Here is a 26,475-nt window from a genome sequence, read left to right as displayed (position 1 = left end):
TAAGATTGGCCGACTGTACAGTTTAATACAGAGACTATTTTAAATAAAAAAATATTCTCATTCATAATTAGTTTTTGTGTGTGGCATTGAAAAACAAACTACATGTAAAATATAAAAATGTCCTCCACTTCACAACATTTCTGAGTGGAATAAACAGAGAAACTGCTCAGTTGAAAGAAAGATTGACTAATCAACCAATTAGTCATTTCAGACATTCGTTTTTGCTCAGTCTAACTCTTTAAGACTCATGGGATCTGAGTGTTGCTGCAGAATGTGAATGTGTAGATCTTTGTTGCATCGGTCTAAACCCCTCTCTCTACTGGGTGGGCAGCACTGTAAGATGTGGCTTTTATGATTTATTTCCCTTTTGTTCTTCTGAGTCAGCAAGGGCAGACCACACTGTGACTTACATCAGCCGGGAAACCTGGACTTCACTGACATGTTGACTGGACCACAAGCAGACACATAGTAAATTAGAATGTGAATCAGTCCCTTCATCTTGGTTGGTACAGTAAGTTTTTTAATTTGGTAACAAGATTCTGTGTGCTATTGAGTATTACTACTCAATAGCATGTACAAACAGTACATTAATTTACTAATTAAGCATATGGTACAAGTGTTGAGGCAAAATTGATTACACAGTAAATGAAATTATTTAAAATTCAGTATTTAATGTTGACTGTTTTTTTTTTTTTTGAGTAGCATGCTTTAATAGGATAATTTATAGTAAGCCAGTTCATTGGGACCTAATCTTAGCTTATTTTATATTAAATATTTTGCTGCGTCCCTAAAAGTATACATGAGCTATGTGTACTTTACATAGCTATGGACAACCAGTGCAATGGAAATAATGCATCTGCACAAAACATGCCACTTCGTTACTGGTCGCTGTCTCAGCCCCCATTAAAGAAGCATTGCAATCTAAAACATTCTCCAAGAGTGTATCTTTCCCTAAGGTTTGACATAGTTATTATAATTTTTTTTTTTACAATATTAGCTGCTTCGTCTGGCCCTAAGTACTGGCGCCTATCACACAGCTGTGAAAACAGTCTGTTTAAGTGGATTTCACAATTTGCAGCAGAAAACAATTTCATATTTCTCCCACCTGCTTGTGTATGTTTGTCTGTGAGTGGCATGTGAAACTGTGTGTGTGTGTGTGTGTGTGTGTGTGTGTGTGTGTGTGTGTGTGTGTGTGTGTGTGTGTGTGTGTGTGTGTGTGTGTGTGTGTGTGTGTGTGTGTGCCAGTATTTCTCTAGAAGTGAACCAGATAGACAGATGAGTGGTCTGTTCTAGTGGAGCTAAAAGGGTGAAAGAGAGAACCCTTGAGATGCACTCCTGATATTGTGAAAGACCCTGCTAGTGTACACATGACAGAAAGAGCCAATTGGCAGTGCAATAAGCATATTTTCTTGTCTTCTGTCCAAATAAGATTAATATTAATAGGTCTGCTATAAAAATTACTTTTCTTCCAATAAACATAGAAGTATGATAAAGCATTGCCAGTTGGGCGAAGCTCAGAGCATAACACTTAAGATATGGTTTTGTACCCTGCAAACAGTTTTCCATATCATAATAAAGCTCAAAATAGATTACCAGACACAAAAAGGTTATTTTACGGCATGCACAGTACATGCTTTAAACAGCACTGCAACTCCTGTAAGTGTTGGCTTTGTTTTCTAAATAAAATATCGAAACCACTGAGACGAGATAAATGTATTTATTCTTAAATATACATTTAAACATAAATGTATAATAAACATGTAAATAAAAATATGCCTGTGCCGTAAGGCAAAATAATTCAGTTTCTTAACATAAATTATTATAATTTACAAGATAAAATCTATGGAAGCAAATCCTAAGCAGGGGGTTTTTTTCAAGTAAATTTTTGTCTTATGATATATATATATATATATATATTATTATTATTTTTTTTTTTATATTAAAGCAGCAAATTGGTACGTTGTTTGGCAACCACAAACAGATTAATTAACTATATTGCATGCCATTATTCTGATTATTATCTTTTTTTGACATTTGGTCTCTTATTGTTTTGCTCTCGCCATCCTTTCATAAAACAGCACTTGTGCCTCTGAACGCTCCATCGTAAAATCACTGGCCTCAAGTGACATATTGTTTTATTCTCATATTATTCTAAAATGCAGTGTGATCATTATCAGCTCTGAAATTAAGATTATGAGCAGAGTTTTGCAAAATGAACATTTCTTGGGAGGAGATTTGGCTAATGAATGCAAAGCTCTGTGGGATAGATGACCCTTGGTTAGGTGTGACTGTTCTGTGACTGAATGTGTTGGCCTCAGTGTTATGTGATAGTTCTCCAGGCGGCTGTTGAATGAGGGATTTCCTTTCAGGTCAGTGCGCCGGGTGATGGGCCTGTGGCCAGAAACCCAGCAGGAGATAAAATCAGAACAAGAGCGGTATCCTTGCAACTGTATCCTTACAGTCTAGGACTGACTGGTCAATCTAAACACCTTTTAATCAGAGAATAATGGCATTGGAGCCTTAAAAAGGGACAGTGCAGCCAGCTTTTATGCCAAAAATCACTAGGATATTAAGTAAAGATCAGGTTCCCCGAGAGATGCTTAGCACTTGTTGCCCTTTTGCCTTCTGTCTGCGGTCCAGCTCACTCCTAAACCATCTCGATTGGGTTCAGGTCCGGTGACTGTGGAGGCCAGGTCATCTGGTGCAGCACCCCATCACTCTCCTTCTTGGTCAAATAGCCCTTGATGCCTTCAGTGTGACTCTACAATTTTCGTAGTCATGAAAATAAAGAAAACTCTTTGAATGAGAAGGTGTATCCAAACTTTTTGCTCTCCCCTTGTGGGTGAGCCCATGCACACATTGATTTGAGTGACTTTCATAGTCACTAAAATCAGGGAAGTACATGCCTCCAAACACTTTCCAAATGGTTTCAGTTTCAACTTAACCTCAACTGATATGTTCACAATGTGTTCAGAGTCACTTTGTGACAGCTGCATATCAGCACAAACCATGCCTTTTCAATCCAGACACTTTTTAAAGGATGAACTATTGGACACCTCTCAAATACATAAGCTTTCCATCTTTCTGTACACTGTTGTCTTCGTGACCTCTTCCTTTCTATTCAGTTAGTACTTTCCTATACACGCAAGGGAGTGAACAAAAAACTGGTTCCATTGGAATCGGTAGGTGAAGAATGTTTTTTTGGCTTGAGATGATAAGCAGGATTACAAGCCCACATTGAGTGCTTGTGTCTCAGGTCTGCTTCAGAGAGATCCAGACTGGGGCCTTTGGCACCGGAGCTGCCTCATCAAACATTCCTGGGACACAGCCTTGAGGCCAGAGCGAGGAGACCAGGATGTCCAGCAGACTTTAGTAGAATCATCTTCTCCACAGGGATCACCATCACAAGCTCCAGATCCTTCTGAATATCAGAAGCGAGGAAACAATATGCTGCAATTCTCAGGCATCATCTGCAAAATCGAACGTTTCAAGGTTTAGTAAAGGTGAAACCTTTCATTTAGCTGTTTCAATATTAAAAAAACCGAATAGACTGATGATTGAACTACTATTTCTCTGCAAAATTACACTGAACAAATATGGTGTAGAAATATTTTTCACTCAGAAATTGCTAGTGAATTTCATAAATAATTACAAAGAAATCATCTTTATTTATTACTTGGAAAAATATGTTTTATATTGCACTGATATCTTATCCTAATGAATACAAATTATATGTAGAAAAAAAAAGATTTTTATACATTTTAAAAATTATCAATATTTTCTCAAAAATACAATATATAGCCATGAACCATGATGCTCGTGTTATAAACAAAAGGGATATAATTTGAAAAGACATGAAATATGTACAGTAATATGTGATACATATTTGCAGTTTGCTTTATTTAACCAAGTGCAACAATATGTGATTATGCTATAATAACCCCGTGCAAAATAATAATGGAGAAAAAAAAATGATCCAGAACCAGTATTATATTATAAATTATATATTTATTATATATATTATATTAAATAAATAAAATGTAGTTAATTATATAATTACTAAAGTGCTTTTTAAAACCAAATGTTTTATATTATAGATTTTGTGTCCTTTCTGGAAAGGAAAAAAAAAAACAGCTAAAATGTTTTTAGCAATAACAAGATGCTTTTAATGTGTAAAAATGGCATGCTCTTGAAAATGCTTTAGTCTCTCTTGAAATATATATTTTTTCCTCCCTTTGGCGTGAATATGAGGAGCAGATAGGTAATAGTTTGACAGACATGTCAGCTCTGTTGTGATCAGGATGGTCAGCTTCACAAGCCATAATCACAAACTCTCATTTATTAGTGATTTATGAAAAGGGAGGAACCTCGGAGCAGAAGCCTGGCGATGGAGAGATTACAACAGATGGCTTCCACAGGATTCTGTCCTCAATGGAAACTGATATAAACGTGCCAATAATCATGAACTCAGCAGGATGGAGGATGAACAAAAAATGCGGTTTTCATTCCTTTTCCATTTTAGCTGACTGTGAAATAATATACATAATTGTGAAAAAATAAACTGAAAAAAATATATACTTATTATTAATAAACTTGATGCATAACAGATATATAAGCCTATTTAAATAACAGATACATAAAAGAATAATTGACAGAAAATCAGAAATTAATCAATTAGATGCATGTCGTCAGACAGGGTATGTTATTGACAGACATGGCGCTATTTATGTGTTTTTATTGTTTAATAAACAAATATAAAGATTAAAACCTGTAGATTTAATATTGCTGTATTAAAAAAAATTATTTGTTAAATTGTTTCACTATTATTATTATTATTACTAGTAAATTATTTTATTATTATTTTCACTATATTAATGGCCAACATTGATTGACTCATCTTGATCATTTGAAGTATGAGCTGATATTGTAAATAAAAACTGCATTAGGGCCTAAAAATGTCCACTGAATGTTGACCTTAATGTCAAGTTCTTTTAGAGTTTTTACACATCTGCAGAACGAGACCTTTATGTAAAGGTATATCAACTCAGTATATCACATATTCTAATACAGGACAGACTGGGATTTTCAAATGCAATATATAATATTGCACTTAGTAGACCTACCACAGTTTTCCACCAACCACTGCTTTCCGCTCCAAGCTCCATAACACTAAATCAACTCATGCACTTTGGGTGTGGTTCGCACTGTTTTACTTATGAGAGCATTTGGAATGCGGAGCAACATCTCCTGCTGATGCACTGAGGCTTGATTTTGACAATTAGACAAGTTAGGTGTCCTTTTGTAGCAAACGTTTACAGCATAACGCATGTGTTACAGCTCAATTGATTCAAAGGTACAAGGCTGTTAGAATGTACTGTCTTAAAAGTGCAGAAAGTGGTTTAAATAAGTAACTTTAAATAACTTTCAATGATGGTTCAACAACTATATTTGTAAAGGTGTGAATTTGGCAGTTCATTGACAATGGACTGTAGTAGACTGTGGAGGAAATTGGAGCTCCAATAACGGGCTGAATGTATCGTCTATTGTTATTTAGCGCCATCTTGTGGGATACAAAATCCGGGTGACAAATGAAAAAAAAAAAAAACATTTTTTTTTTTTTAATGGGGGGGACTTTGGTCACTGCCACCTCAGCATTGAATAAGGTATGAATAAGGTTTTTCATTCTTGTGGCCTCATTAACTGAGTTATAGACCCTCTGAGGACCCTTTAAACCCAGATAATACTTCAGCATGTGTCCATCAGGTGTATTTTAACGATCTCCTTAGAGCTGTTAAGGGATTTATTGTCCATAAATTGTGTGTTCCTAGCTTTCTAAAGCAGAAATGGCATCATATTAGATTTACTGCGTGAATTTCACAACTGAGTTTGTTGTGTAACATTTATGTTTGTAGCCTACCCTTTCCATTTATCATGTTTGTATATAGCAATTAAAATCAGCGCAGGACTTAGGGGAGTCTAATGAAACGAACAATAGTTTTGTTATTTGTTCCGGTTCATTGTGAATAAGCGTCCAAATGAACCGATTCGCGATTTGAACTACCGCACCGCTACTGATAAGAAAAATAGCTCGTTCCTGGAAAACAGTGTCATGTTAGTAAACAGTAATATGTTAGCAGTGCTAGTTTTAGTTAGTTACTTTCCCAAATTAGCAGCTAGTACTGTTCCGTTTTCAATGCTCCAGTGCAGTAATGCAGTCAGTCAGTATAATATTTCAATTGCATCAAATAGCATTAAAAGCATGTCTTGCATCAATAAGTTAAATATGTTTTTGTGCTTCTGTGTCATAGATCCTTTTGACCGGGTTGAAGTCCACAAATGGTAAATTTCTCCATACTAAATGAAGAATTGGCAAATGTAAAAGCCAGAGTCATCTGAGCTCAAGAAGCTGGCAGAGGTACATAGGCTGACTTCTGCTCTCTTCCAGGGTGTAAGTATCTTCATGAGAATGTACATTGCTTAGCAGATGACCCAAGCCCAAAGAGACGACTGAATCGACCCTTCATTAATCTGTTCAAAGCTATAAAACAAAAACGGTTAACAAATACTGTAAATTTGCCAAATTGAGAACGAATTTTCCTGCTATGTCCTAAACATTAAGCAAGCAAAATTAATCAAATATGCAGTAGATGGTGACATTTATTTATAAAAAGTTGAGATGATGGGTTACACACACACACACACACACACATATATATATATATATATATATATATATATATATATATATATATATATATATATATATATATATATATATATATATATATTATGCATTATTTTTCTAATAATTCAACAGCCCGTCATCAATTATTCCTTACATATGACATCTAAAGTAAAAGGAAGAGAAAATAATTTATTTAAAACATGGTTAAAATATGTGTACAAAGTGCAATATACAGTTTGTCAGCAATATATAATCTTTTTCATTTAAAATTATAAGCATAAAAAAAGAAACAAGACATTATGAATAAATGTTTACAGTTGCTTTCTATTGAGGCTCTTCCCATTCTTATTTGAAATCACCCCTAGAGCACCATTTAGAAAAGAAAAAAAAAAGATAAAAAAAATAATTAATGTTAACATTGTTTACAGATAATTGAAAGAGATGAAAAAAAGAGAGAGATCTTTGCACAGTACAGCTTTAGATGAAATGTTTCATTATGTGCATGGGGATAGCTGCCTTCTCAGTTCAGTCCGTACCTCTAGATGTGACTTATTTGTTACTTATTTAAGATGGAAGTCCTCATCACAGACTATAGTGCCACTCCCGCTATGATGTGTGTATCACCTTTGTTGGATTCTGATTTGGTGTCCTAAGAATCCAAACTGGACGGTGTGTCATCCTGTCTGCTGACTTTGTGTGTTGGGCAGAAGGGCACATATTTTGTCCATGTGAAGGAGGAAAGGCAGCTATTAATTCCAAAGGGCAGTCCGTACACGTCATCACTTTCTAAAGTGTTGTCTGACTCATTTTGGTGGGCCTTTTTCCATGCAATAATGCCTCGTTCACGTTTCGTTCCTGCAGGTATAATAAACAGATATTAAGAAACAGTTATTGCACAGTCTCAAAAGTTGCTTGATTAGTCAGATTTATTCATTTAAAATGTTTTATTTGTTATATTTGCATACATAAAGCAAAGGGGAGATGCATGGAGTACAGTGAACAATAATACTCTAAATTGAACGTGTCTTTTTCAATGTGCATTAGGAATAGGCACAGTAATTGAAGCAGATTATTAGCAGAACTCACCAGGTATTGTATTATCAAAGAGAAATCCAAAGAATCCTCCAACAAACATACTTGTTGTCAGAAGCACTTGAAGTACATGGTCCAGTTCAACAACTCCTAATGCAGAAAGTAAGAAAGAAAACATATTTGGAATGCAAAAGGTGTTTTGACAGCAGATGTGTCTGTACGTATAAAGAGTCTGTAACGTGTTTTTCTGGTACTTATCATAGTAATAAATACCTGTTGCAATGGATGTGGGGTTTTTCATTATCCAGTTGGGAATGGCAAGCCCAGTGAACATAGAGAATCCAAAGATGAAGATGTTGCGTGAAGAGTTCATGTCTGTATACTAATAAAAAATGGAAATCAGCCATGATAATAAAACATCATATGAAGCATATTGATATTGAAAAAATATGAATATAATGTTGCAATACTGTATAATGTAAGAATGTAATGTTAGAAAATATTTCAAGTAAATGCTTTGTATTCATTAAAGAATCCTGAAAAAAAAATAGTTTTCACTAAAATATTAAGCAGCACATCTGTTCTCAATGTTGATCATAATAAGAAATGTTTCTTGAGCACCAAATCAAACTAAAGACTAATGACTGCTGAAAAATTCAGCTTTGCCATCACAGGAATAAATGAAAATTTAAAATATATTATGTAAAATAGTTATTTAAAATTAATAATATTACAAAATATTGCTGTTTCTGCTATAGGTTTAATAAAAAATTTGATCTTAGTGAGCTTAAGAGAGTTCTATCAATACAGTATGTTAAAAAATTTGCACTGACCCTAAACTTTTGAATGGTAGTGTTGGTACTTTACTTGAGCACATCTCACATTTTCCCTGATATATTCCCTTTTGCATTAACAGTACTGTTTTTACCTGTAGGCTTGAAACACCAGCAGCCATAATGACCCCGAACATGACCAGAAACATTCCTCCAATAACAGGTGTTGGTATTGTAGTAAATATGGCTCCGATTTTCCCAAAAATTCCCATTATAATCATTACAAAGCCACTGCACACAATCACCATGCGACTACCAACCTGAAAAAAGATGAAAGGTCATAGTTCACAGAAAACATGCCAAACAATCTCTCTCCCATTTATATATATATAATTAGATAAATAAATAAAATTAGAAAGTAGTGTTGGGAGCCTATGCAATCATTGTGAAGTATATTCAAATATACATTTTGACCAGTAAAACGTATTGTAAAACTTACCGTACCTTGGTGATACCCAATGCTCCTATGTTCTCACTGTAAGAGGTGGTTCCGTTGCCTGTTCCCCAGGCACCTGCCAGCAGACACCCGATGCCTTCAATGCCAATGCCCCTGTTGATGGCATGTCTTGGTGGTGGTGGGGCACCAGATAACCTGGCACAGGCATGATAATCACCCACTGACTCAATCATGGAGGATATGACCCCTGCCAGGATTCCAAAAACTCCTGCCAGACTAACAGTCGGCACTCCCCATTGACCTGGGAATACAGTTACATAGCCGTAAAAAAACATAATATATTAAAGATTTCAATAGCTTATCTGAGAATACATCAGCAATAATAAACTATGATTCCTGTAAGAATATGGGCATATAAAATACTTTATTGCTCTTAATTGTGCTGGTTGAAATACCTGGATAAGGAAATCTGAACCAAGGCGCCCTGCCTATAACATCTCCTTTAATGTCAGTCCGAGCTAGATAGCCATATTTATCAGGGTCTGAGGGCAGGACATTGTAGATCGTCAGCAGGTAGCAAATCAACCATGACAGAGTGATTCCTAGCAGGACCTAAGAAAGCACACCTTGCTTATAAACGTATTTTTAAGGAGCATTAATATTTAGAAAACAGATATAAGACTTACAGGCAGAATCTGAAATATGTAAATCCTGGTGGTGTGAAACTTCTTGGCTTTGCTGTATTTGGGGAAGGGGATGGCAATATGACGGAGGTACTGTGAGAATATCACAATCAAACACGTTGTCCTGCGGAGGACAATGAGACGGTGTTAAGGCTTTCTGACAGCTCAAGTTTAAAAAAGCATTACATGTCCAGAGACTATATCAAGCAGTATACCAAAAATGAACACTGAACATGAGAGTTTGACTTAAACTAAAACATTGGCTAGCTACTATTGTGGGAACAGTATTGGGGAGTAACTAACTAAAAGTCAAAAGGCTACAAACTTAACTAAAATATTCAGTTGGTATTCTGATTCCTAATAGTGAATCATTTCTTTTGGACAATTCATACACATTAACCAATTCACATAAATGATTCACATGTTTGAATCAGTTTATATGCTACTTTATTTTTGACTCAGTTACATCACTTTGGGGTGTTTTGTTTTCTGTAGCCTTAAATGTGATTGCTTGTTTGTTCAAAATCAGCAAATTGTGTGCTGTGTAGTATGTATTTTTATATATTTTCATTAATGATGATTCGTTTTGAGAATAACACACATGGAAGAGATGCCCCAGTGGTGTCCTGCATTCATTCCAGCAGAGTCAAATAGTGATAAGCCGATTAGGGAAATAGTTGGTGCAATGGTCAAAGGGCCAATGAAACGCATGAAAAGGCCAATTAGACCAGAGAATCCCACCAGCACTTGGAATAGGGAGCCCACCATGATCGAGCCTTGGAGCTGTGTAGAGATGCATTATACAATTAAGATATAATTTTTAACAGTATAGCCATTGTATTTTTAAATGTGAGTGGTTTAAGTTTCAAAACTATTTGGATCTACTTATCAGTCTCATATGTTCATGAGTCCTTACATAGAGAGTCTATCAGTTATTGAGATACTCACCACTCGCATTCGACTTTGCCAAACATGAATGAACTCAGGGGAAGAGGTGTTAACTAGGCTTGCGTTCTGCGTCCAAGCTGGACAGGTCCATTCAGGCATTGATAGCAAAGCCATGGTGGGCGACAGGAGTGTAAAAGTTCCACCCTGGAGAATGGGTAACCTTGCATTAGGAAAAAGAAGAGCCTTGTCACCAAAAATCTAGCGCTTGTTGTTTTTGTTATTTCTTTTCAAGAAGTACATAGGTTCTTCTGACATTAGTGTTGAGATGTGTCTTTCCACCCTCTGCTTTTCAGTTCATTAATTGAATTTCACATTCAAACCCTTTTGTCAACTTGACAATTTTAGTATGTCATTCTCAAACCTCCGTGATTCCTCACTAAAAGGCAAGTCTTTAATCCATCTCAGCGCGTCAAAAACAAGGTAAAGCTGTTCTGTTGTTAATAGATTTATGGTACTTCTATGGTACTGTATATAAAGAATTTATTATACAAGTTAACATATAGAGTCATTTATGCAATCTTACACCAAATCAGTTATGCCTACAAAAGGTAATTTGCATGGTTTAAGGGGTGTTAAGACATTTTTCTTGAATTAATTATAATATAATTCTATTGCTTCACACAAAAGGGAGCTCCACAGCTGAGATTCCTGAGGAATGTGGATTTAAAATGTGCTGAACTTCAAGATAATAAAATGAAAAATTCCCAATCCTATTACGGTTTTTAGCTTCTGCAGGAATCACTCTGACCAAAGTCCTACATATTTCTGGCTGCTGTACTTCAATAACAGACTGATTTGGATCCATCATGTTTGAATAGTATGCTCTTGAAGATCTGTAGAGTTAACATATAGCAGGATTTCTTCTCCCTTTTATTTGGGTCAAGTAGCACCAACAAAAGAACGCGATAGGACTTCTGCCTATAGTGCAGAGGCTTATCAGACGGTGAAAACATTGCTGCTAAGCCTACATTATTATGAACCCTTGGATTGAATCTTTGGATTGTTGTCTTGGGAGACGGTTTATCTGGAACATAAGTAACTCTTTATATAACTTTTTATTATTATTGAGAGGAAAACGGTCAAAATAATAATAATAATATGTAATGTATATGTTGTATATACTCATGAATGACCCATTTTAATTATATAAAATTGATCTTATGACAAATAGTTGGATAAATTAATTCAAAGCAAACTGCATCATAAACGTTCTTCAGAAAATCAAGGTTATTTTATAATCAAACAAGCTTTTTTAGAACTAAACACCCCTGGTTAAATAATTGACAAGGACAGTCCCATGTGTCTCAGTAACCACAAGACAACCCTGCATGATTCAAGAAGATGAACACAACAGAACACAAACAGTGTTTCATTGTTTCAGTGTTACACCTCATCCTTAAAATATTCTTTACGTGTCATTACATATCTTCCTACTTGGTGCACTGCCCTTGGCCTTGGTTCTGGCACTGTTTCTGAATTCTGTTATTTGCTTGTGAAATATGACTTTGCCGAGAGTGATAAAAGTAACCTTACCTCACTCCAAAAGTGACCTGGAGTAAGGTGCACACCCCTGACACGAAGAAGATAGTGCTGATAAGGTGGCTTTGCGTGAGTCCGTCATGCTGTAGACAAAGGCCCTGGGACAGTATCAGAGGAATGGCTATGATGCCACCAAAAGCAGTAAGATAGTGCTGTCAGAGAAATGGAGAGAAATTGTTATGTACGTTCTTTCTGTAACACATTCTATGCACAGTGAAGACTAAAGGTCTAACACCAATAGAGAAAATGCATTTGTTTTGCATAAATTTTTAGAAATCAGTATAAGTTCAATTGTATATAAAAAAGGCCTTTAAATGGTCACTATGATCAAAACGTTGTTGAAAAGTTCAATATTTAAATATCATCTTACGAAATCATATTATTGGGAGATATAGAGTGATAATTGCTATTTGATATTATATAAGTATTGTTATAAAGATCTCTTTGATTTACATTACAAGCTATCATAATTTCACTTTACTTTTTGGCCATAAATATAACAACAACTGCAGCAAATTGCATGTATCTGCTCAGTTTGGGCTTCTGAATAAAATTACGGTGATTTTCCTTGAATGTGAGCTTCTTGTTCTCACTATTGCATAGTACTGTATATGGGCCATAAAAGCCAGATTAAAAAAAAACAAAATACATACACAAACAGATTTTCTTGGAACAGTTTTTTGTTCCACCTGTACATTGGAACTGTTTTTTATTGGCACTGATGAATACAATGCTGTTCATAGTGCACACTCTAATCAAGATTGGTAGATTGGAATTGAGTTAAAGGACTGATAATATAAGATAAATTTTATTGTACAAATCTAACATGTTACACAGGTCTAACTTGTTCCACAGGTAGATGTGTGCAGGCCACTTACCTGAATCCCCAAAAAGATGCAAAGGTACCATGGTGGAATATCAGTGACACAATATGCTAGCTTGATACTGTCTCCCTCCTCAGAAAAATGATCACTTCCATTTTTATTCTCTGGTAACTCACAGAAATGGTCTATACCATCAACCTAAAGTCAGAAAACACTCAAATTCAGTTTCTGGCTTAGCTGTTTTCAATCAACACCCTCTCCTAATTTTCCATCAATTTCACTTTGCACATGTGAATATTATTTGTTTAAAAAACCAATAGCCCCCTTCCCCAAATCTATTTATTGATTTATTTTTGATTGATTTAATTGAATTTAATAATTATTATTATTATTATATGGCATTTCAAAATAAAAATTAAATATGCGTCATGATCTGTGAGTGATAAACACACGCACACACACTGCTCCAGTTCCACATTGAGCATGACAACAATAACAAACATGAGTAACACATGCATGATCAAGAGTGATTAAAATCTTTGGTTACAACATAGATCATAAAATTTTTTTCAAAAATTATCAAATTTTTATAACTGTGTGATTTTAAGGATCTCATATCCTGGCAAAAGTCTGCTATAACTTAGATTTACGCAGTAAAAGCAAGACCCATTATGCACTCATGATCACAGTCTTTTGAAATGTAATGTTCCTACAGTATATTCAATCTTCCAGAAGCTCTAAGATTAATTTAAGAAAGAAATTAGTAATTCTACCTAAAAATGTATGTCTGTTAATGGAGGTTACTCACAGCAAATGCGTGGTTGTCCAACCCGTCACTGGTTTTCTCTGGAGCCATGAGTGTGAAGGCAGGAGACAGTGTTATAACAGAGATATTACACTTTCTAATAAGAGAGAGGGCAAGAGCTAAGGACAGCATAAAAAAGAAGAGAGTAGAGAAAGGAGGGGAAAAACAGAGACACGGGATTGGGTTTGGGGATACTGCCACTGATTGTAAATGCTGTGGGACCTATCAGCTGCTCATGTGAACTCAATTACACCACAACTAGCAGGCAGCTGACCAGAGCCACGTGCTGCTCTGGCTTCTGGCTTAGGAATACACTCTAACACACACTAATGTGTACATGTGCACCAGTATATTTGCATGCATGTTAATCACCATGCAATGCATCTTCAAAACCTTTCTTTCTTCTTTCTTTCTTTCTTTCTTTCTTTTTTTCAAAAGTGAATAATTTATTACTTATCTCAGGGCAAGGATCCTTTAAAGTTGTTGAATGATTGCTGGGTTTACATAGTAACTTGATTGCAGGTTTATCTAGCAAAAAAATAGTTAACTAAAATATTAAGGTTAGTTACTTTAAATAAACATTACATGCAATCAAGTAAATGTACTCTTATTTTATTCCAGCTAGTTGCTAAAACAGCATAATTTTCCTTTAGTTTAACTTGATGTACTAAAATGACTCAAACTATTTGAACAAACTAAAACTAAAATAAAAGGAAAACACACAGACATAAAAAAATCAATAATTCATAAAAATGGCAAAAACACAAAAATAATCAAAACTTTAAATGAAAACAAAACACTATATATATATATATATATATATATATATATATATATGTATGTATGCATGTATGTGTGTGTGTATATATAAATATATATATATATATATATATATATATATATATTAGTGCTAGATTAATCACATCCAAAATAAAAGTTTTGTCTACATAATATATGCATGAGTACTGTGTATGTTTATTATGTATATGTAAATACACACACCTGCGTGTATATATGTAAGAAAAATATGTTTTGTTTCTATTAAAAAAAAAAAAATAGATTTTTCATACACTGCCTGCAGCTTATTTATATTAACATGTATTCATTTGCCAGATTTTTTTTATCTAAAAGCAACTTGCAGGGCATTTGAGGTATACATGTACTTCCCCCAAGCCATCAGACTCCTCAACCACTCTCACACACATCCCAATTTTAGGCTATGTGCCCATTAAAAAAAACTCACTTTCAGAAATAAACCTAGTATGAGAAACATTTACTGGAGGTAAATGTGCAACAAACTAGTATAAGTGATTCAGTATATGCCAAATGTTCTGCAGGGAGTAATGAACGTGAGCATGGTTTTACATTTGAGTGAGGCTCTCTGAACCAGGCTAGTGCAAGACTTCCCAAATACTATGTATCACATGCCTCTCATTTTGGAGATTTATTTAAGATAGTGACAGGACAAACCTAATCATCCAATCATTCTTTCATCAGACCAGCCTGATATATGCCCAATGGGCTGTTACTTTGAAAAATCCCATCGTTCTGGTGAACATAAGTACATTTCTTTCATTACCTTAACAGACATTCCTCAGATGAAATGAATCTCACAGTTTTGAAAGTCCCATGCGTTAATGATTGTAAAAGGAAGTTTTCTAGATAATGCACATGTGATTTTTCACCTCTGCACACACATAATGATGTGCTTGGCTAATCAAATTATTATGTTTGAAAAGCTGAATCCAGTAGATGTGCCACAAAGTCTGAGAAAACTAAATCACACACAGGCTGGGGAAAACTGACAGAAGTACAGTGAGGTCTTTTTCTTAGCCTGTTTACTTCTTATGCTTATAATGTACTTAGACATGCTTCATTCAAGTGCTTTCTGGATCAGGAATGTGTCACGTCCAGTGTTACATTCAGCTTAAGTAAGGTAGAGACTAAAGGAATTATGTAGCAATTATTGTCAAATATCTTAATTTCAGTGATCAGTGATTGTTTCAATGGCAGTAGAAACACAGTAAATTACAGTTTTATAGTTTATAATCCTTTTGTAACTGGGACCTGTGGTGTTTGTGGCTTAAAGTTGTTGGGTTACTTTATAACTTTCAGAATCTTCATGATTATAGCTCAGATTTTAATGATTAAGAAAACCTTCACACACCATTAAACAATGAATCTGCATGACTGTTCATGCAAAGTTTTTCTTGATTATCGTATTTTTAAATATAATTGGTAAAGATTGGACTTTCAAAGACCAGCCGCCTATGTAAACAATGCATAATTAAGAGCCTTTAAAAAAAGAAAGAAAGAAAGAAATACATTTTCATGCCTGCAAATCAAATTCTTTGCTCATTTGTCTTTAAGAATGTAATTGATTTATTTGTCCAACAGGTGGCGCAATATATAAATATATATACCTTAATTTGTAAATAATGCATGTTTTCATACACCTTCGCCCTAATAATAATCAAACATAATAATAATAATAATAATAATAAGTGTTGCAATGTAGCTGAGAATTTCTGATATTTCTGAAACCATATGTGATGCGTTTGTGTGTGGGGGGGGGGTGTGTGTGTGTGTAGGCTATACACACGAAACATAATAATAATAATAATAATAATAATAATAGTGAATACTTCTGTCCAATATTAGAATGTATTATTATAATTAACACATATGATGTAACTAATTATAATTAGCATTACTATTTTTCTATTGACCTTTACATATAGCCTACTCCTACTGTATATTTCATATATAATATACAGTATAAAAATATAAAAATAAAAAAACAAGACGGTGTAATTGATGAGGGGTGGGGGTATGGAGTGACGACACATATTGATAGACAGAATCAACTTCTGCCCAGTTTGCATTCCGGGTAGATGGCGCCGCTTTTCCTCAAAATATTGGAATGCAAGTTGGAAACGAAAAAAAAATGTCTTTGAGGGATGGAACATTAGTGCAGTTTATCACGGCACTATTTACAATGAAGAAGTCGAGTCTAGTTCATATGCCACTTGTGTAAACATCATTTAAGCAACAGCAAACAGGAGGCGCATCGGCTGGACTGCAGCATCCACCTGAATCTCCTCATCAGCCTCCGCCTCTCTGAGAGCGCGAGAGTGACGGTAACGGAGGAAGCAGACATTTCACCCGACCGGAGACTGGAGGCTATGGCAGCCGGTGGAGGATGCGGGGAATCGGTGGATCATTACCGGGCCGAGGTAGAGAGGCTGACTCGAGAGCTCGCTGAAGCGAACCGGGAGAAGATCCGGGCTGCGGAATGCGGTCTGGTGGTGCTGGAGGAGAACCAGACGCTCAAGCAGCAGTACGCGGAGCTGGAGACCGAGCAGGAGGCTCTCAAACAGGAGCTAGAGCAGCTGCATGAGGTAAACACAGCTCGGATGGTCTGCTGTACAGTATATGTGTTTATTCATGTGTGTGTAAACAACACATTTGGAATTGAGAGAGATGTATTTCATTTGACTCTCTGTCTAGCTCTCTAATTTATGTAGCTATAGCCTACACGCATAGACAAATAATATTTGATATGTATTTAAAGCCGTCTTTCACTAACAGTACTTATTTCTAATAGTATTTTCCTGTTACTTTTTTGTAAGTATATTTTAAAATATTGTTCAATCATGAGTTTTCATTCTCAAGAGGGGATTGATTCTGGTGTCACAGCTCACAGGTATAGGATATTTAGTGTGTCTGTAAGTTTTTTGGGATCTTGGCCCATAATGTCCATCCCTGCTGGGAAATGTTGTCTTCTCTCTATGTATCTGTGTCTAATGTCAGTCAATAAGATGTTTACTCAATATGGCATATATATATTAAGCAAAATTGTATTGTCTGTTTATTGGTTTTTATAAAACTCAGACAGAACTAAGCAAATGTTGGCTTGTTAGTGTTATGCAAGTAATGTGCGATGCTTGTATGTATCGTTTGTGTTGTTATAATACACTTTCAGTTCAATACATCATACTGTATTTACCCTCAAACATCAGCCCATGTTTTTTCCTTATACCCTCAACTATAAGTATAGTGAGGCATATGGAGTATACAGTAGCCATCCAAAGTTGACACCCTTTGCTGTTTTGTTAGTGTATTCGATCGAGCACAGTGTAACATATATGGGACAAATGGACTCTTTTAGAGAGGTGAAATGATGAAGAGATAAGGATGAAAGGAGAGAGACAGAGGAACATTTAGACCAAAAGCAATGGAACAGGATACTTTCTCATTGCTACAGTGATCCAGGAACTGTGGTTGCATTTATGTATCCATTAATGTTGATTGTCAATGTTAATGAAGACATAAAGGCTTAGGGTGTTGAATTGTTAAATCTAAATTTTCTCATATGTCGTAATTGATGGGTGTTTTGTTGTATTAATCTACATTACATTGCTGAAGTTTGGGGTCTGGAAGTTTAAAAAAACAAAAAACAAACTCTCACCAAGGTGGCATTTATGTGATTTTAAAAGACAGTATAAACTGTAATGTTTTGTAACATTATTACAATTTTAAATAACTCTTTTCTATTTGAACAGATTTGAAAATGTAATGTATTCCTTTAATGGCAAAGCTGAAGCATTACTCCAGTCTTCAAACATGTAGTACTATTATCAGTGTTGTTGAAAGCAGTTGTGATGCTTAATTTTTTTGTGGACGCTGGGATACATTTGTTAAGGATTCTTTGATGAATTGATGAATTTTGACCTTTGTTTAGGTGTTTTTAGTATTAATAAAAATCAAAGTCTAGCTCAAATTCATCTTCAGAAAATGACACATACAAATATCAATTGTTATTTGGAGTAGTATATTTTAAAGAATGTGTATTAACTATTGTATGTGTGTCTTTGTGTTTGCCTGATCCCTAAATTCTCCTGAAGTTAAGCGCAATGGAAGGCCAACGACTATGACTAATGGGTCTTTGTTTAGCTTGAAAATATGTATGAAAGCTTATCTCAGACATTTATATTTATTCACTGACAGCAGTGAGTCATTTGCAGTGAATAACTGTCATGAAACTGTGTCAGTAATTGCATTTTTTTCATGGCAGCTCCCCCTAGATCAGACTAGTCTGCCCTGAGGGCTTGTATTTAACTAACTCTCTCATGCAAATCATGACATAGCATGTCGTTCAAAACCAGCCCCAAAATTGGTGTGAGTTTGACATAATTTGCCTTCATCGTATCAATTAGTTTGGAATTGCATAGGCCTGTGCAGCATCTGTAAGTTATTTGCAATGCAGTATTCCATTTGATCTATTCAGATTTAATTTCAGAAAAATTAGAAATGCATGTTTATTTAGAAACACTTTGAGTACAGACAGTGCAGACACTTTAAATGTTGCTTTATCATCTAAGATTCATAGTACAATCAATAATGCACTTTCTGTTTTACTTCTTGCCTTTCGGATCTGTATCTCTGTTTATGTTCAAAGCATCTGTGCTGTTTGAAATAGAGTCTGTCTGCAGCTGATAGTCTCATGAAGGGCACGAGTCGGTGATATTTCCTCTCAAGGATTGGCCTTCTGTGTTTGGTCTCTTTTCTCCTTATCTGTCCACATTTCTCCTTTATTTTGATGAATATAAAACAGAAAAGACCACACTGCACTATTTGCCTTTGAGCTACCTGCTCAATTCCTTTGAGAGTTCTGCCAGAATTTACTTGCAAATCAGATTGTCTGAATGTGCAAGAGGAAGGAAATGCCATATGAAATCTTTTTAAGATATGCCTTCACTGTATGCACACCTTTTTGTTTGTTTTTATAAGTCGTAGTATAGTGTTGTGTGTTGAACATAACTGTGGGCATGTTTGTTTTCTATAGGTGAAGGATATTTTTGTGCACATATTTTAGTCTTTTGATAGATAATTAGATAATTATTAGAATTTGGCCAATGGAAAACAGGTCAATACCATTAGTTTATTAAATGTTGCCAAAAAGAAAATGCTACAATAGTATTAACCCCAAAACCCAGCTTAAAGGGAAAGTTCTTACCTTCAAGTCATTCCAAATCTGTAAGACTTTGTTATTTCTGTAGAACACAGAAGATATTTCTAATGTTTGAACTGTTTTGTCCATATAATGAAAGTCAATGGGGTCCGAAACAATGTTAGAAAAAACAAGAGAAAACAAATATATATATTATTTTGTGTTCTGTGGAAGAGTCTTTTTAATAAAATGTGGATGAGTAAATTGACAAAATGTTTTGTTTTTATTTACTTGTTGCATAGAAATGAAACATCTTCAGCTATGCAGATCTAAGGAGTAAAATGATTCACTGTTATGCATTTGTTTTTTAATCTATTTGTGGTAAACGGCAAATAGAGCTCAAAATGTTTTTCAATCCCTCAGGAAACCGAGGAAATAGAGTGTTGAGTGTTTTATGGTTACAAATTCAGGGTGTGTGTGTGTGTGTGTGTGTGTGTGTGTACTTGAACAATAGTGCCCTACAGATCTGTTTCCACTGAAATGCTCTTGATGTGACTTGATCTATACAGTGAAATCTTGCTTTGTGGAAGATGCTGCACACATCTCATATCTTAGCTGTTACAATTGTATGGAATTCACAGTTAGTAGAAATGGGTCAATTTTTTACATACTAAGCTATACATTTGCATTTATACTTTTATCAAAGCATTCATGTTAAACATGTAATTATGCATTCCCTGGAAGTCAAACCTATGATCTTGGTGTTGCTAGCATCATGGTTTACTTTTTGAGCTTCATGAATGCAAGTACTTTAACCTTGAGCATGAAGCCGCTCAAAGTCATCGATCTGTACCTCTTTATTAAAGTTATAAAACAGTTCAGATGGCAGTAAATAAAGTAATAATGTAAGTGGTACTGAAAGGTAGGGTGGAAATAAAATCGGGAACTTTGATAAACACTTTGAGTCCTGTCCTTAGTTACTGTCGGGCCTCTTTTAAATACTCACAAAGGGGCATAGAGCATTTCTAGGTCGTCCATATATGGCGTCATAAATCTGCCTGTCCTAGACTGAGAAAGTAAAGGAAAGTGATGTAGTAAGAGACAGACAGAAGGACAGAGTATAAAGGAAGCCTCATAGGACTCGTGGCTGCCTCCCCCTCAGAACATCAGTAGGAGCTGATTGATAAAGACTGGTCGTACAGGCCCTAGTTTATCTACCCAGCCCCCATAGCCTAACCTCTTGGCACAAAGGACCTCTTCTCTCAAGATTACCCAGGGGTAAGAGATATTGATTCAAGTCTCTGATGCAAATGATTGTTGCAGCACCACACTCAAATTAATACCAATAAACAGCGTTTTCACTGCCACTACAGAGAAAAGACCTAATTAATTTTATACTTATAGGGATCACTATTTCATTGCTCATTCTTAGAAGTAAGGATTTAGATAAAAGCATCTGCCAAATGCATAAATTTAGGGCCCTTATCTGTTTTATTTCTTCCCAGATTCAGGATAAATATACAAAAAGATATATTTAAAAACAATTTATTGAAAGTTCAACAAAAGTCATTTTTTAGGGCCTTCTAAATTTTTATTTCCCCCCAAATTCTGTTTAATTTTCTGATAAATTGTTTTTCTGGATCTTTTTTTGAATGATTTAATACATTTTATTAAAATCATGCACAGGGATGAGACCGGTCTCTCAAGGAGAGTGATTTTCAGAGTTCTGGGTGGATCTGAAAATATCAAACAGTAGTGGCTCTACAGAACTGGTACGGTTTCAGGCCTGTACTGTTTACTTCTCTCAGTGCAGAAACTGCCTAAGACCATGCAGTTTTTTGCTTGTTATTTCTGCTGCAATGAGACTTTGGGAAAGAGCCGGTCTGCTTTACCCATGGGTGTATGTATTGATTGTTGCTTTTCTTCAACTTTCTAGACTGCAACTTCACTGGCTGCTGTAAAAGAAACTTTGGCCTCTGTCAATGAAATGAATAAAGTCTGTACTCTGCTCTTACAGTTATGATTGTTTCAGCCAATTGTAGACTATAGACTCTATATCCCTTATTTGTTCTCCCTCTAAGTGTGACAAATCCATTTGCTGCCTTATAGAGTGTATCACGGTCATCAGCACATTTCCTGTACTTCTCTCTCTTTGTCTTCAAGTATTTCTACTTACAAGTATTTCTACTCATAAAAAATGAGTATTAAATAAAGATAACATTATTATATAGTGCACCTAAAAAATACATTTTCATTTTTTATATGAATTATCAACATTTTCAAACCTAAAATCAGCTACTTTTATTTTGGTGGAAGTTTCCCGCCCTTCAGTGTTTGTGTGTTCAGGTGGTAGTGGCCCATGCTTGGCTCCTGACCTGTGTGCTAATTAAATGGGACCCTGTCCTACCTCAGTTCCCTTCCCAGCATGTATGTAGGACGCTCGCTCTCTAAGGATGGCTACTAAGTGACATTGTTATAAGATGCTTGAGGCAGAGGACTGGAATACAACCTCTCTATACAGAGCAGTTTACTGCCCGCCCTTAAATACTCCAGACCTGGCCTAGTCTTTGCCTATGACTGACGACACTCTAAAAAAGAGAAAAAAGGAGGGACAGCATACCATATAAAACCAAATCATACCATTTTAACTGTGATGAATGGACTTGTTTTCATTGCCTCGGGAGGTGGAGCAAATTTACTGTTGACTGTTTAGTATGATGAGGTATGCATTTATCATTGAAGTAAACCACCGTTCAAGCTGCAGATAATTTTCACATCAACTGGCAGTGTGCAGTGCTGATGTGCATTAATGCTTACCCAGAATAAGAGATTTAAGTGGCTCTGTTCAACTAAAGATGAGGCAGTTTTCATCTGCTGTTTATATATACTATGCATGCTGTGGATTTCAATTTTAAACAGTATCAAATCTCTTCTAACAAGGTAAAATGAAGAAGAAAAGCCTCTTTACTTGCTCTGGGCTCCTATTGCTCCCTTGGAGCAATACAGTCTTCTATTATTCTCGCCCTGCATAACACTGTCAGCTGAACATGTGTTGCAGTGAATAAGAAGTGGTGCATTGTTGCAGATGTGTGTGACTGAAGAACACATTTTGTATGAATATCATCCTCCCTTTGTCTTTATAAACACAAATTATGTGAGCATGTAATGCTCTTGCAAAAAAGACAAATGTTTTAGATGTTCCATTAAGAGCTTGCAGAAATTTGTTACATGCATTTAAATATTCGTGAGCTGAATCAAATAATTTTTAGTTTTGGATATGATGTAATACAAACCTGATTTCAAAAAAGTTGGAACACTGTACAAATTGTGAGTAAAAAAGGAATGGAATAATTTACAAATCTCATAAACTTATATTTTATTCACAATAGAATATAGATAACATATCAAATGTTGAAAGTGAGACATTTTAAAATGTCATGCCAAATATTGGTTCATTTTGGATTCCATGAGAGCTACACGTTACAAAAAAGTTGGGACAGGTAGCGATAAGAGGCTGGAAAAGTTAAATGTACATATAAGGAACAGCTGGAGGACCAATTTGCAACTTATTAGGTCAATTGGCAACATGATTGGGTATAAAAGAGCCTCTCAGAGTAGCAGTGTCTCTCAGAAGTCAAGATGGGCAGAGGATCACCAATTCCCCCAATGCTGCGGCGAGAAATAGTGGAGCAATATCAGAAAGCAGTTTCTCAAAGGAAAATTGCAAAGATTTTGTAGTTATCATCTTCTACAGTGCATAATATCATCCAAAGATTCAGGAACAATCTCTGTGCGTAAGAGTCAAGGCCAGAAAACCATATTGGATGCCCGTGATCTTCTGGCCCTTAGATGGCACTGCATCACATACAGGAATGCTACTGTAATGGAAATTAAATCTCTAAAACTCTATAGGTCAAAAAAGAAGCCATATCTAAACATGATCCAGAAGCGCAGGCTTTTTCTCTGGGCAAAGGCTCATTTAAAATGAACTGTGGCAAAGTGGAAAACTGTTCTGTGGTCAGACGAATCAAAATTTTAAGTTCTTTTTGGAAAACTGGGACACTATATCATCCGGACTCAAGAGGACAAGGACAACCCAAGTTGTTATCATCGCTCGGTTCAGAAGCCTGCATCTCTGATCGTATGGGGTTGCATGAGTGCATGTGGCATGGGCAGCTTACACATCTGGAAAGGCACCATCAATGCTGAAAGGTATATCCACTAGAACAACATATCCTCCCCTCCAGATGTCGTCTCTTTCATGGAGGACCTTGCATTTTCCAACATGACAATGCCAGACCACATACTGCATCAATTACAACATCTTGGCTGCGTAGAAGAAGGATCCGGGTACCGAAATGGCCAGCCTGCAGTTAAGATCTTTCACCCATAGAAAACATTTGGTGCATCATAAAGAGGAAGATGCTACAAAGAAGACCTAAGACAGTTGAGCAACTAGAAGCTTGTATTAGACAAGAATGAGACAACATTCTTATTCCTAAACTTGAGCAACTTGTCTCCTCAGTCCCAGACGTTTGCAGACTGTTATAAAAAGAAGAGGGGATGCCACACAGTGGTAAACATGGCCTTGTCCCAACTTTTTTGAGAAGTGTTGATGCCATGAAATTTAAAATCAACCTATTTTTCCTTTAAAATTATAGCTTTTTCTGCAAAGCTTTTACTATTTAAGCTTCCTGTTTTCTATATGACTCCTTTGGTAATATACTGTGCCGTGAGACTCCATAATGCTGGCTTTCTAATGTGTCTGGTTCAATCTATATTTCTTCACACTGACAGGAAGCCTTTGAAACTCTGACACGCTCTCTGTCTGAGTCATGATGATAAATCTGTGAACTGGCTGCATCACCTAAGCATGGACTTTGCCTTGAGGTAATTCAGACAAATATGTTAGTTTTAAAGGTTACAGATGAGGGTGAGACTATTGCTGCAACAGAGCAATTGTTTTCTCAATACCTCTGACTCAAACATAAATTTATGTGTTGAGGAGGTTATGAAAAATGCAGAAAATGTAAATTTTATGAATGCATATTTAGTTCCAAATGATTAAAAATGTATTTAATTGTAAAGATATTTTATATAATGTATATTATTTGTATATATGACATAGTCCACCTTTATTTCAGACATAGGTATAAGGACAATGCCAAGATGGCTGATGTATTTTGTTTGGGTCTGCATTCATACTACACTTCTGTATATACATAGTATCTACTGAATGTGTTTCATCAATGGTCAAGAAGTTTTTTCTTAATTTAATTCAGTACATGCTCTAAAACAATGTGATTTTGGATTCAACTACTGACTCATTAGCAGTGTTTGGGTAACGCATTACAAGTAATGCAAGTTATGGAATTAGATTACTTTTTTTAAAGTAAATAGAGAAATAAATATCTGAGTGAGTAAGTGCAGAAGTGTTGTGTGCATGGTGTAAACATGATGGGCAGCACTGTACTGTAGTTCTTGTTTAAATGTGATCATGCATTTGCTCAAGTCACTTGCACAAAAGCAGATTCAGTTTCCCTTAAAAAGAAAAGAAAACTGTGAAATACAAACTCAGAATATGATGCAAACCTGCAATAATATTCAAATATTCTTTATGTAATTAATCCCATTTTAATAACCAATTTCTGTGCTGCTGACCTTTGATGATCCAATTCAACCACACGAAATAAGCAAAATGACTCTAGATAAACATAGCATTTGTGTTTTTTGCTGCTGTTGTTGTTGTTGTTTTTTTATTGTTGAAGAGTGCAGAACTTTCTTCTCCTGCATCCTATTCTTCATGCAGCCCAGAATGGCTTTGTTTGAGCTGCGCCCTCCTCTGTACAGACGTGAATTTACATTTCCTTCAGCCTGAGGCTTATTCATTTCACTTTTGGTGTAAAAGTAACTAAGTAACGTAATAGTTACTTTTTTAGGAGTAACACAATATGCATTACTTTTAAAAGTAATTTTCCAACTTTCCAACACTGCTCATCAGACTAGCAAGATGCCAACGTCTGAGCCATCTAGTGTTAGTTTTAAGATTTTTTTAAGATTAAGATGTTAGTGTTAGGTTGCTACTGTTCTGCTGTTCCATTCCAGTTAAAATGCAGTTTATTTTGCCAGTGTATACTACATAGACAGCTCACTAGGTTTTGGACACCTCATCTCATTAGTGGCTGTTCTGGACAGATTTTAGGGATTTGGTGTAGGATCGTATGAATAATGAATAGTTAAAAGATGAATTTATAGTTTTGTCACTGAAATTTCAGACAATTTGACATTTTTTTGCAGCAAATACATGCCTATACGAGCAATTTAGGAAAGATGGTTGTAATAGTACATAGAGGGTTATGTTCTAAAGAATGCCATTTTATCTCTAGATCCCATTTTTTTGTATAAAGTGTGAGTTAATTATGAGGTTAAACAGACAGAGACTGAAACTTTTGTGTCATTTACAGAATTCATGTTACAAAAGTATGTGTACGACAACATACTGTAAAGCTTATTTACAGTATAGGGCTAATAAATGCAGCAATCAGAAATGAATCTGATGAGCTAACCTTTTCGTACATTGTTTTGGCAATATGTGCTGATGTCAGGGTTCAAATCAGTGTGTAATTTATGTTGGGATTCATTTTTGCGTGAGTCATGAGGAGGTTTGTTAGGAGTGTGCAGAACTTTGTTGTGCCAATTACTCTCTCTTTCTAAGGTTTGTTGTCATATGCAGTTAAATATTGTCACCATACTTAGGTTAGCAAGTTTTACTTTTG

At 35.5% G+C, this 26,475-nt stretch overlaps 2 protein-coding genes across 4 annotated transcripts in view; one reads left to right on the top strand and one right to left on the bottom strand.

The window, feature by feature from the left end:
• Positions 1–6,989: 6,989 nt before the first annotated feature.
• LOC132156285 (solute carrier family 23 member 1-like) lies at positions 6,990–13,904 on the bottom strand. Its single transcript, XM_059565222.1, has 12 exons — positions 13,750–13,904; positions 12,996–13,139; positions 12,112–12,269; positions 10,579–10,738; positions 10,232–10,413; positions 9,634–9,754; positions 9,403–9,559; positions 8,995–9,248; positions 8,646–8,810; positions 7,991–8,099; positions 7,772–7,867; positions 6,990–7,540 (listed from the first exon to the last, which is right to left on the bottom strand). The coding sequence occupies exons 1-12, from the start codon at positions 13,876–13,878 to the stop codon at positions 7,335–7,337; spliced, it is 1,881 nt and encodes a 626-aa protein (XP_059421205.1). The 5' UTR covers positions 13,879–13,904; the 3' UTR covers positions 6,990–7,334.
• A 2,715-nt stretch (positions 13,905–16,619) lies between these two features.
• The window catches only part of LOC132156284 (protein bicaudal D homolog 1-like), a 39,104-nt gene continuing 29,248 nt past the window's right edge, over positions 16,620–26,475 (top strand). For all 3 annotated transcript variants that reach the window (XM_059565221.1, XM_059565220.1, XM_059565219.1), the window contains exon 1: positions 16,620–17,147. In XM_059565221.1, the coding sequence (XP_059421204.1) occupies positions 16,932–17,147 (216 nt within the window). In that variant the 5' untranslated portion in view covers positions 16,620–16,931. The remainder of the gene's footprint in view (positions 17,148–26,475) is intronic.

The sequence above is a fragment of the Carassius carassius genome, chromosome 13 (assembly GCF_963082965.1).
Source record: "Carassius carassius chromosome 13, fCarCar2.1, whole genome shotgun sequence".
Taxonomy (NCBI): Eukaryota; Metazoa; Chordata; class Actinopteri; order Cypriniformes; family Cyprinidae; genus Carassius; species Carassius carassius.
This window is presented reverse-complemented; position numbering and strand designations above follow the sequence as displayed.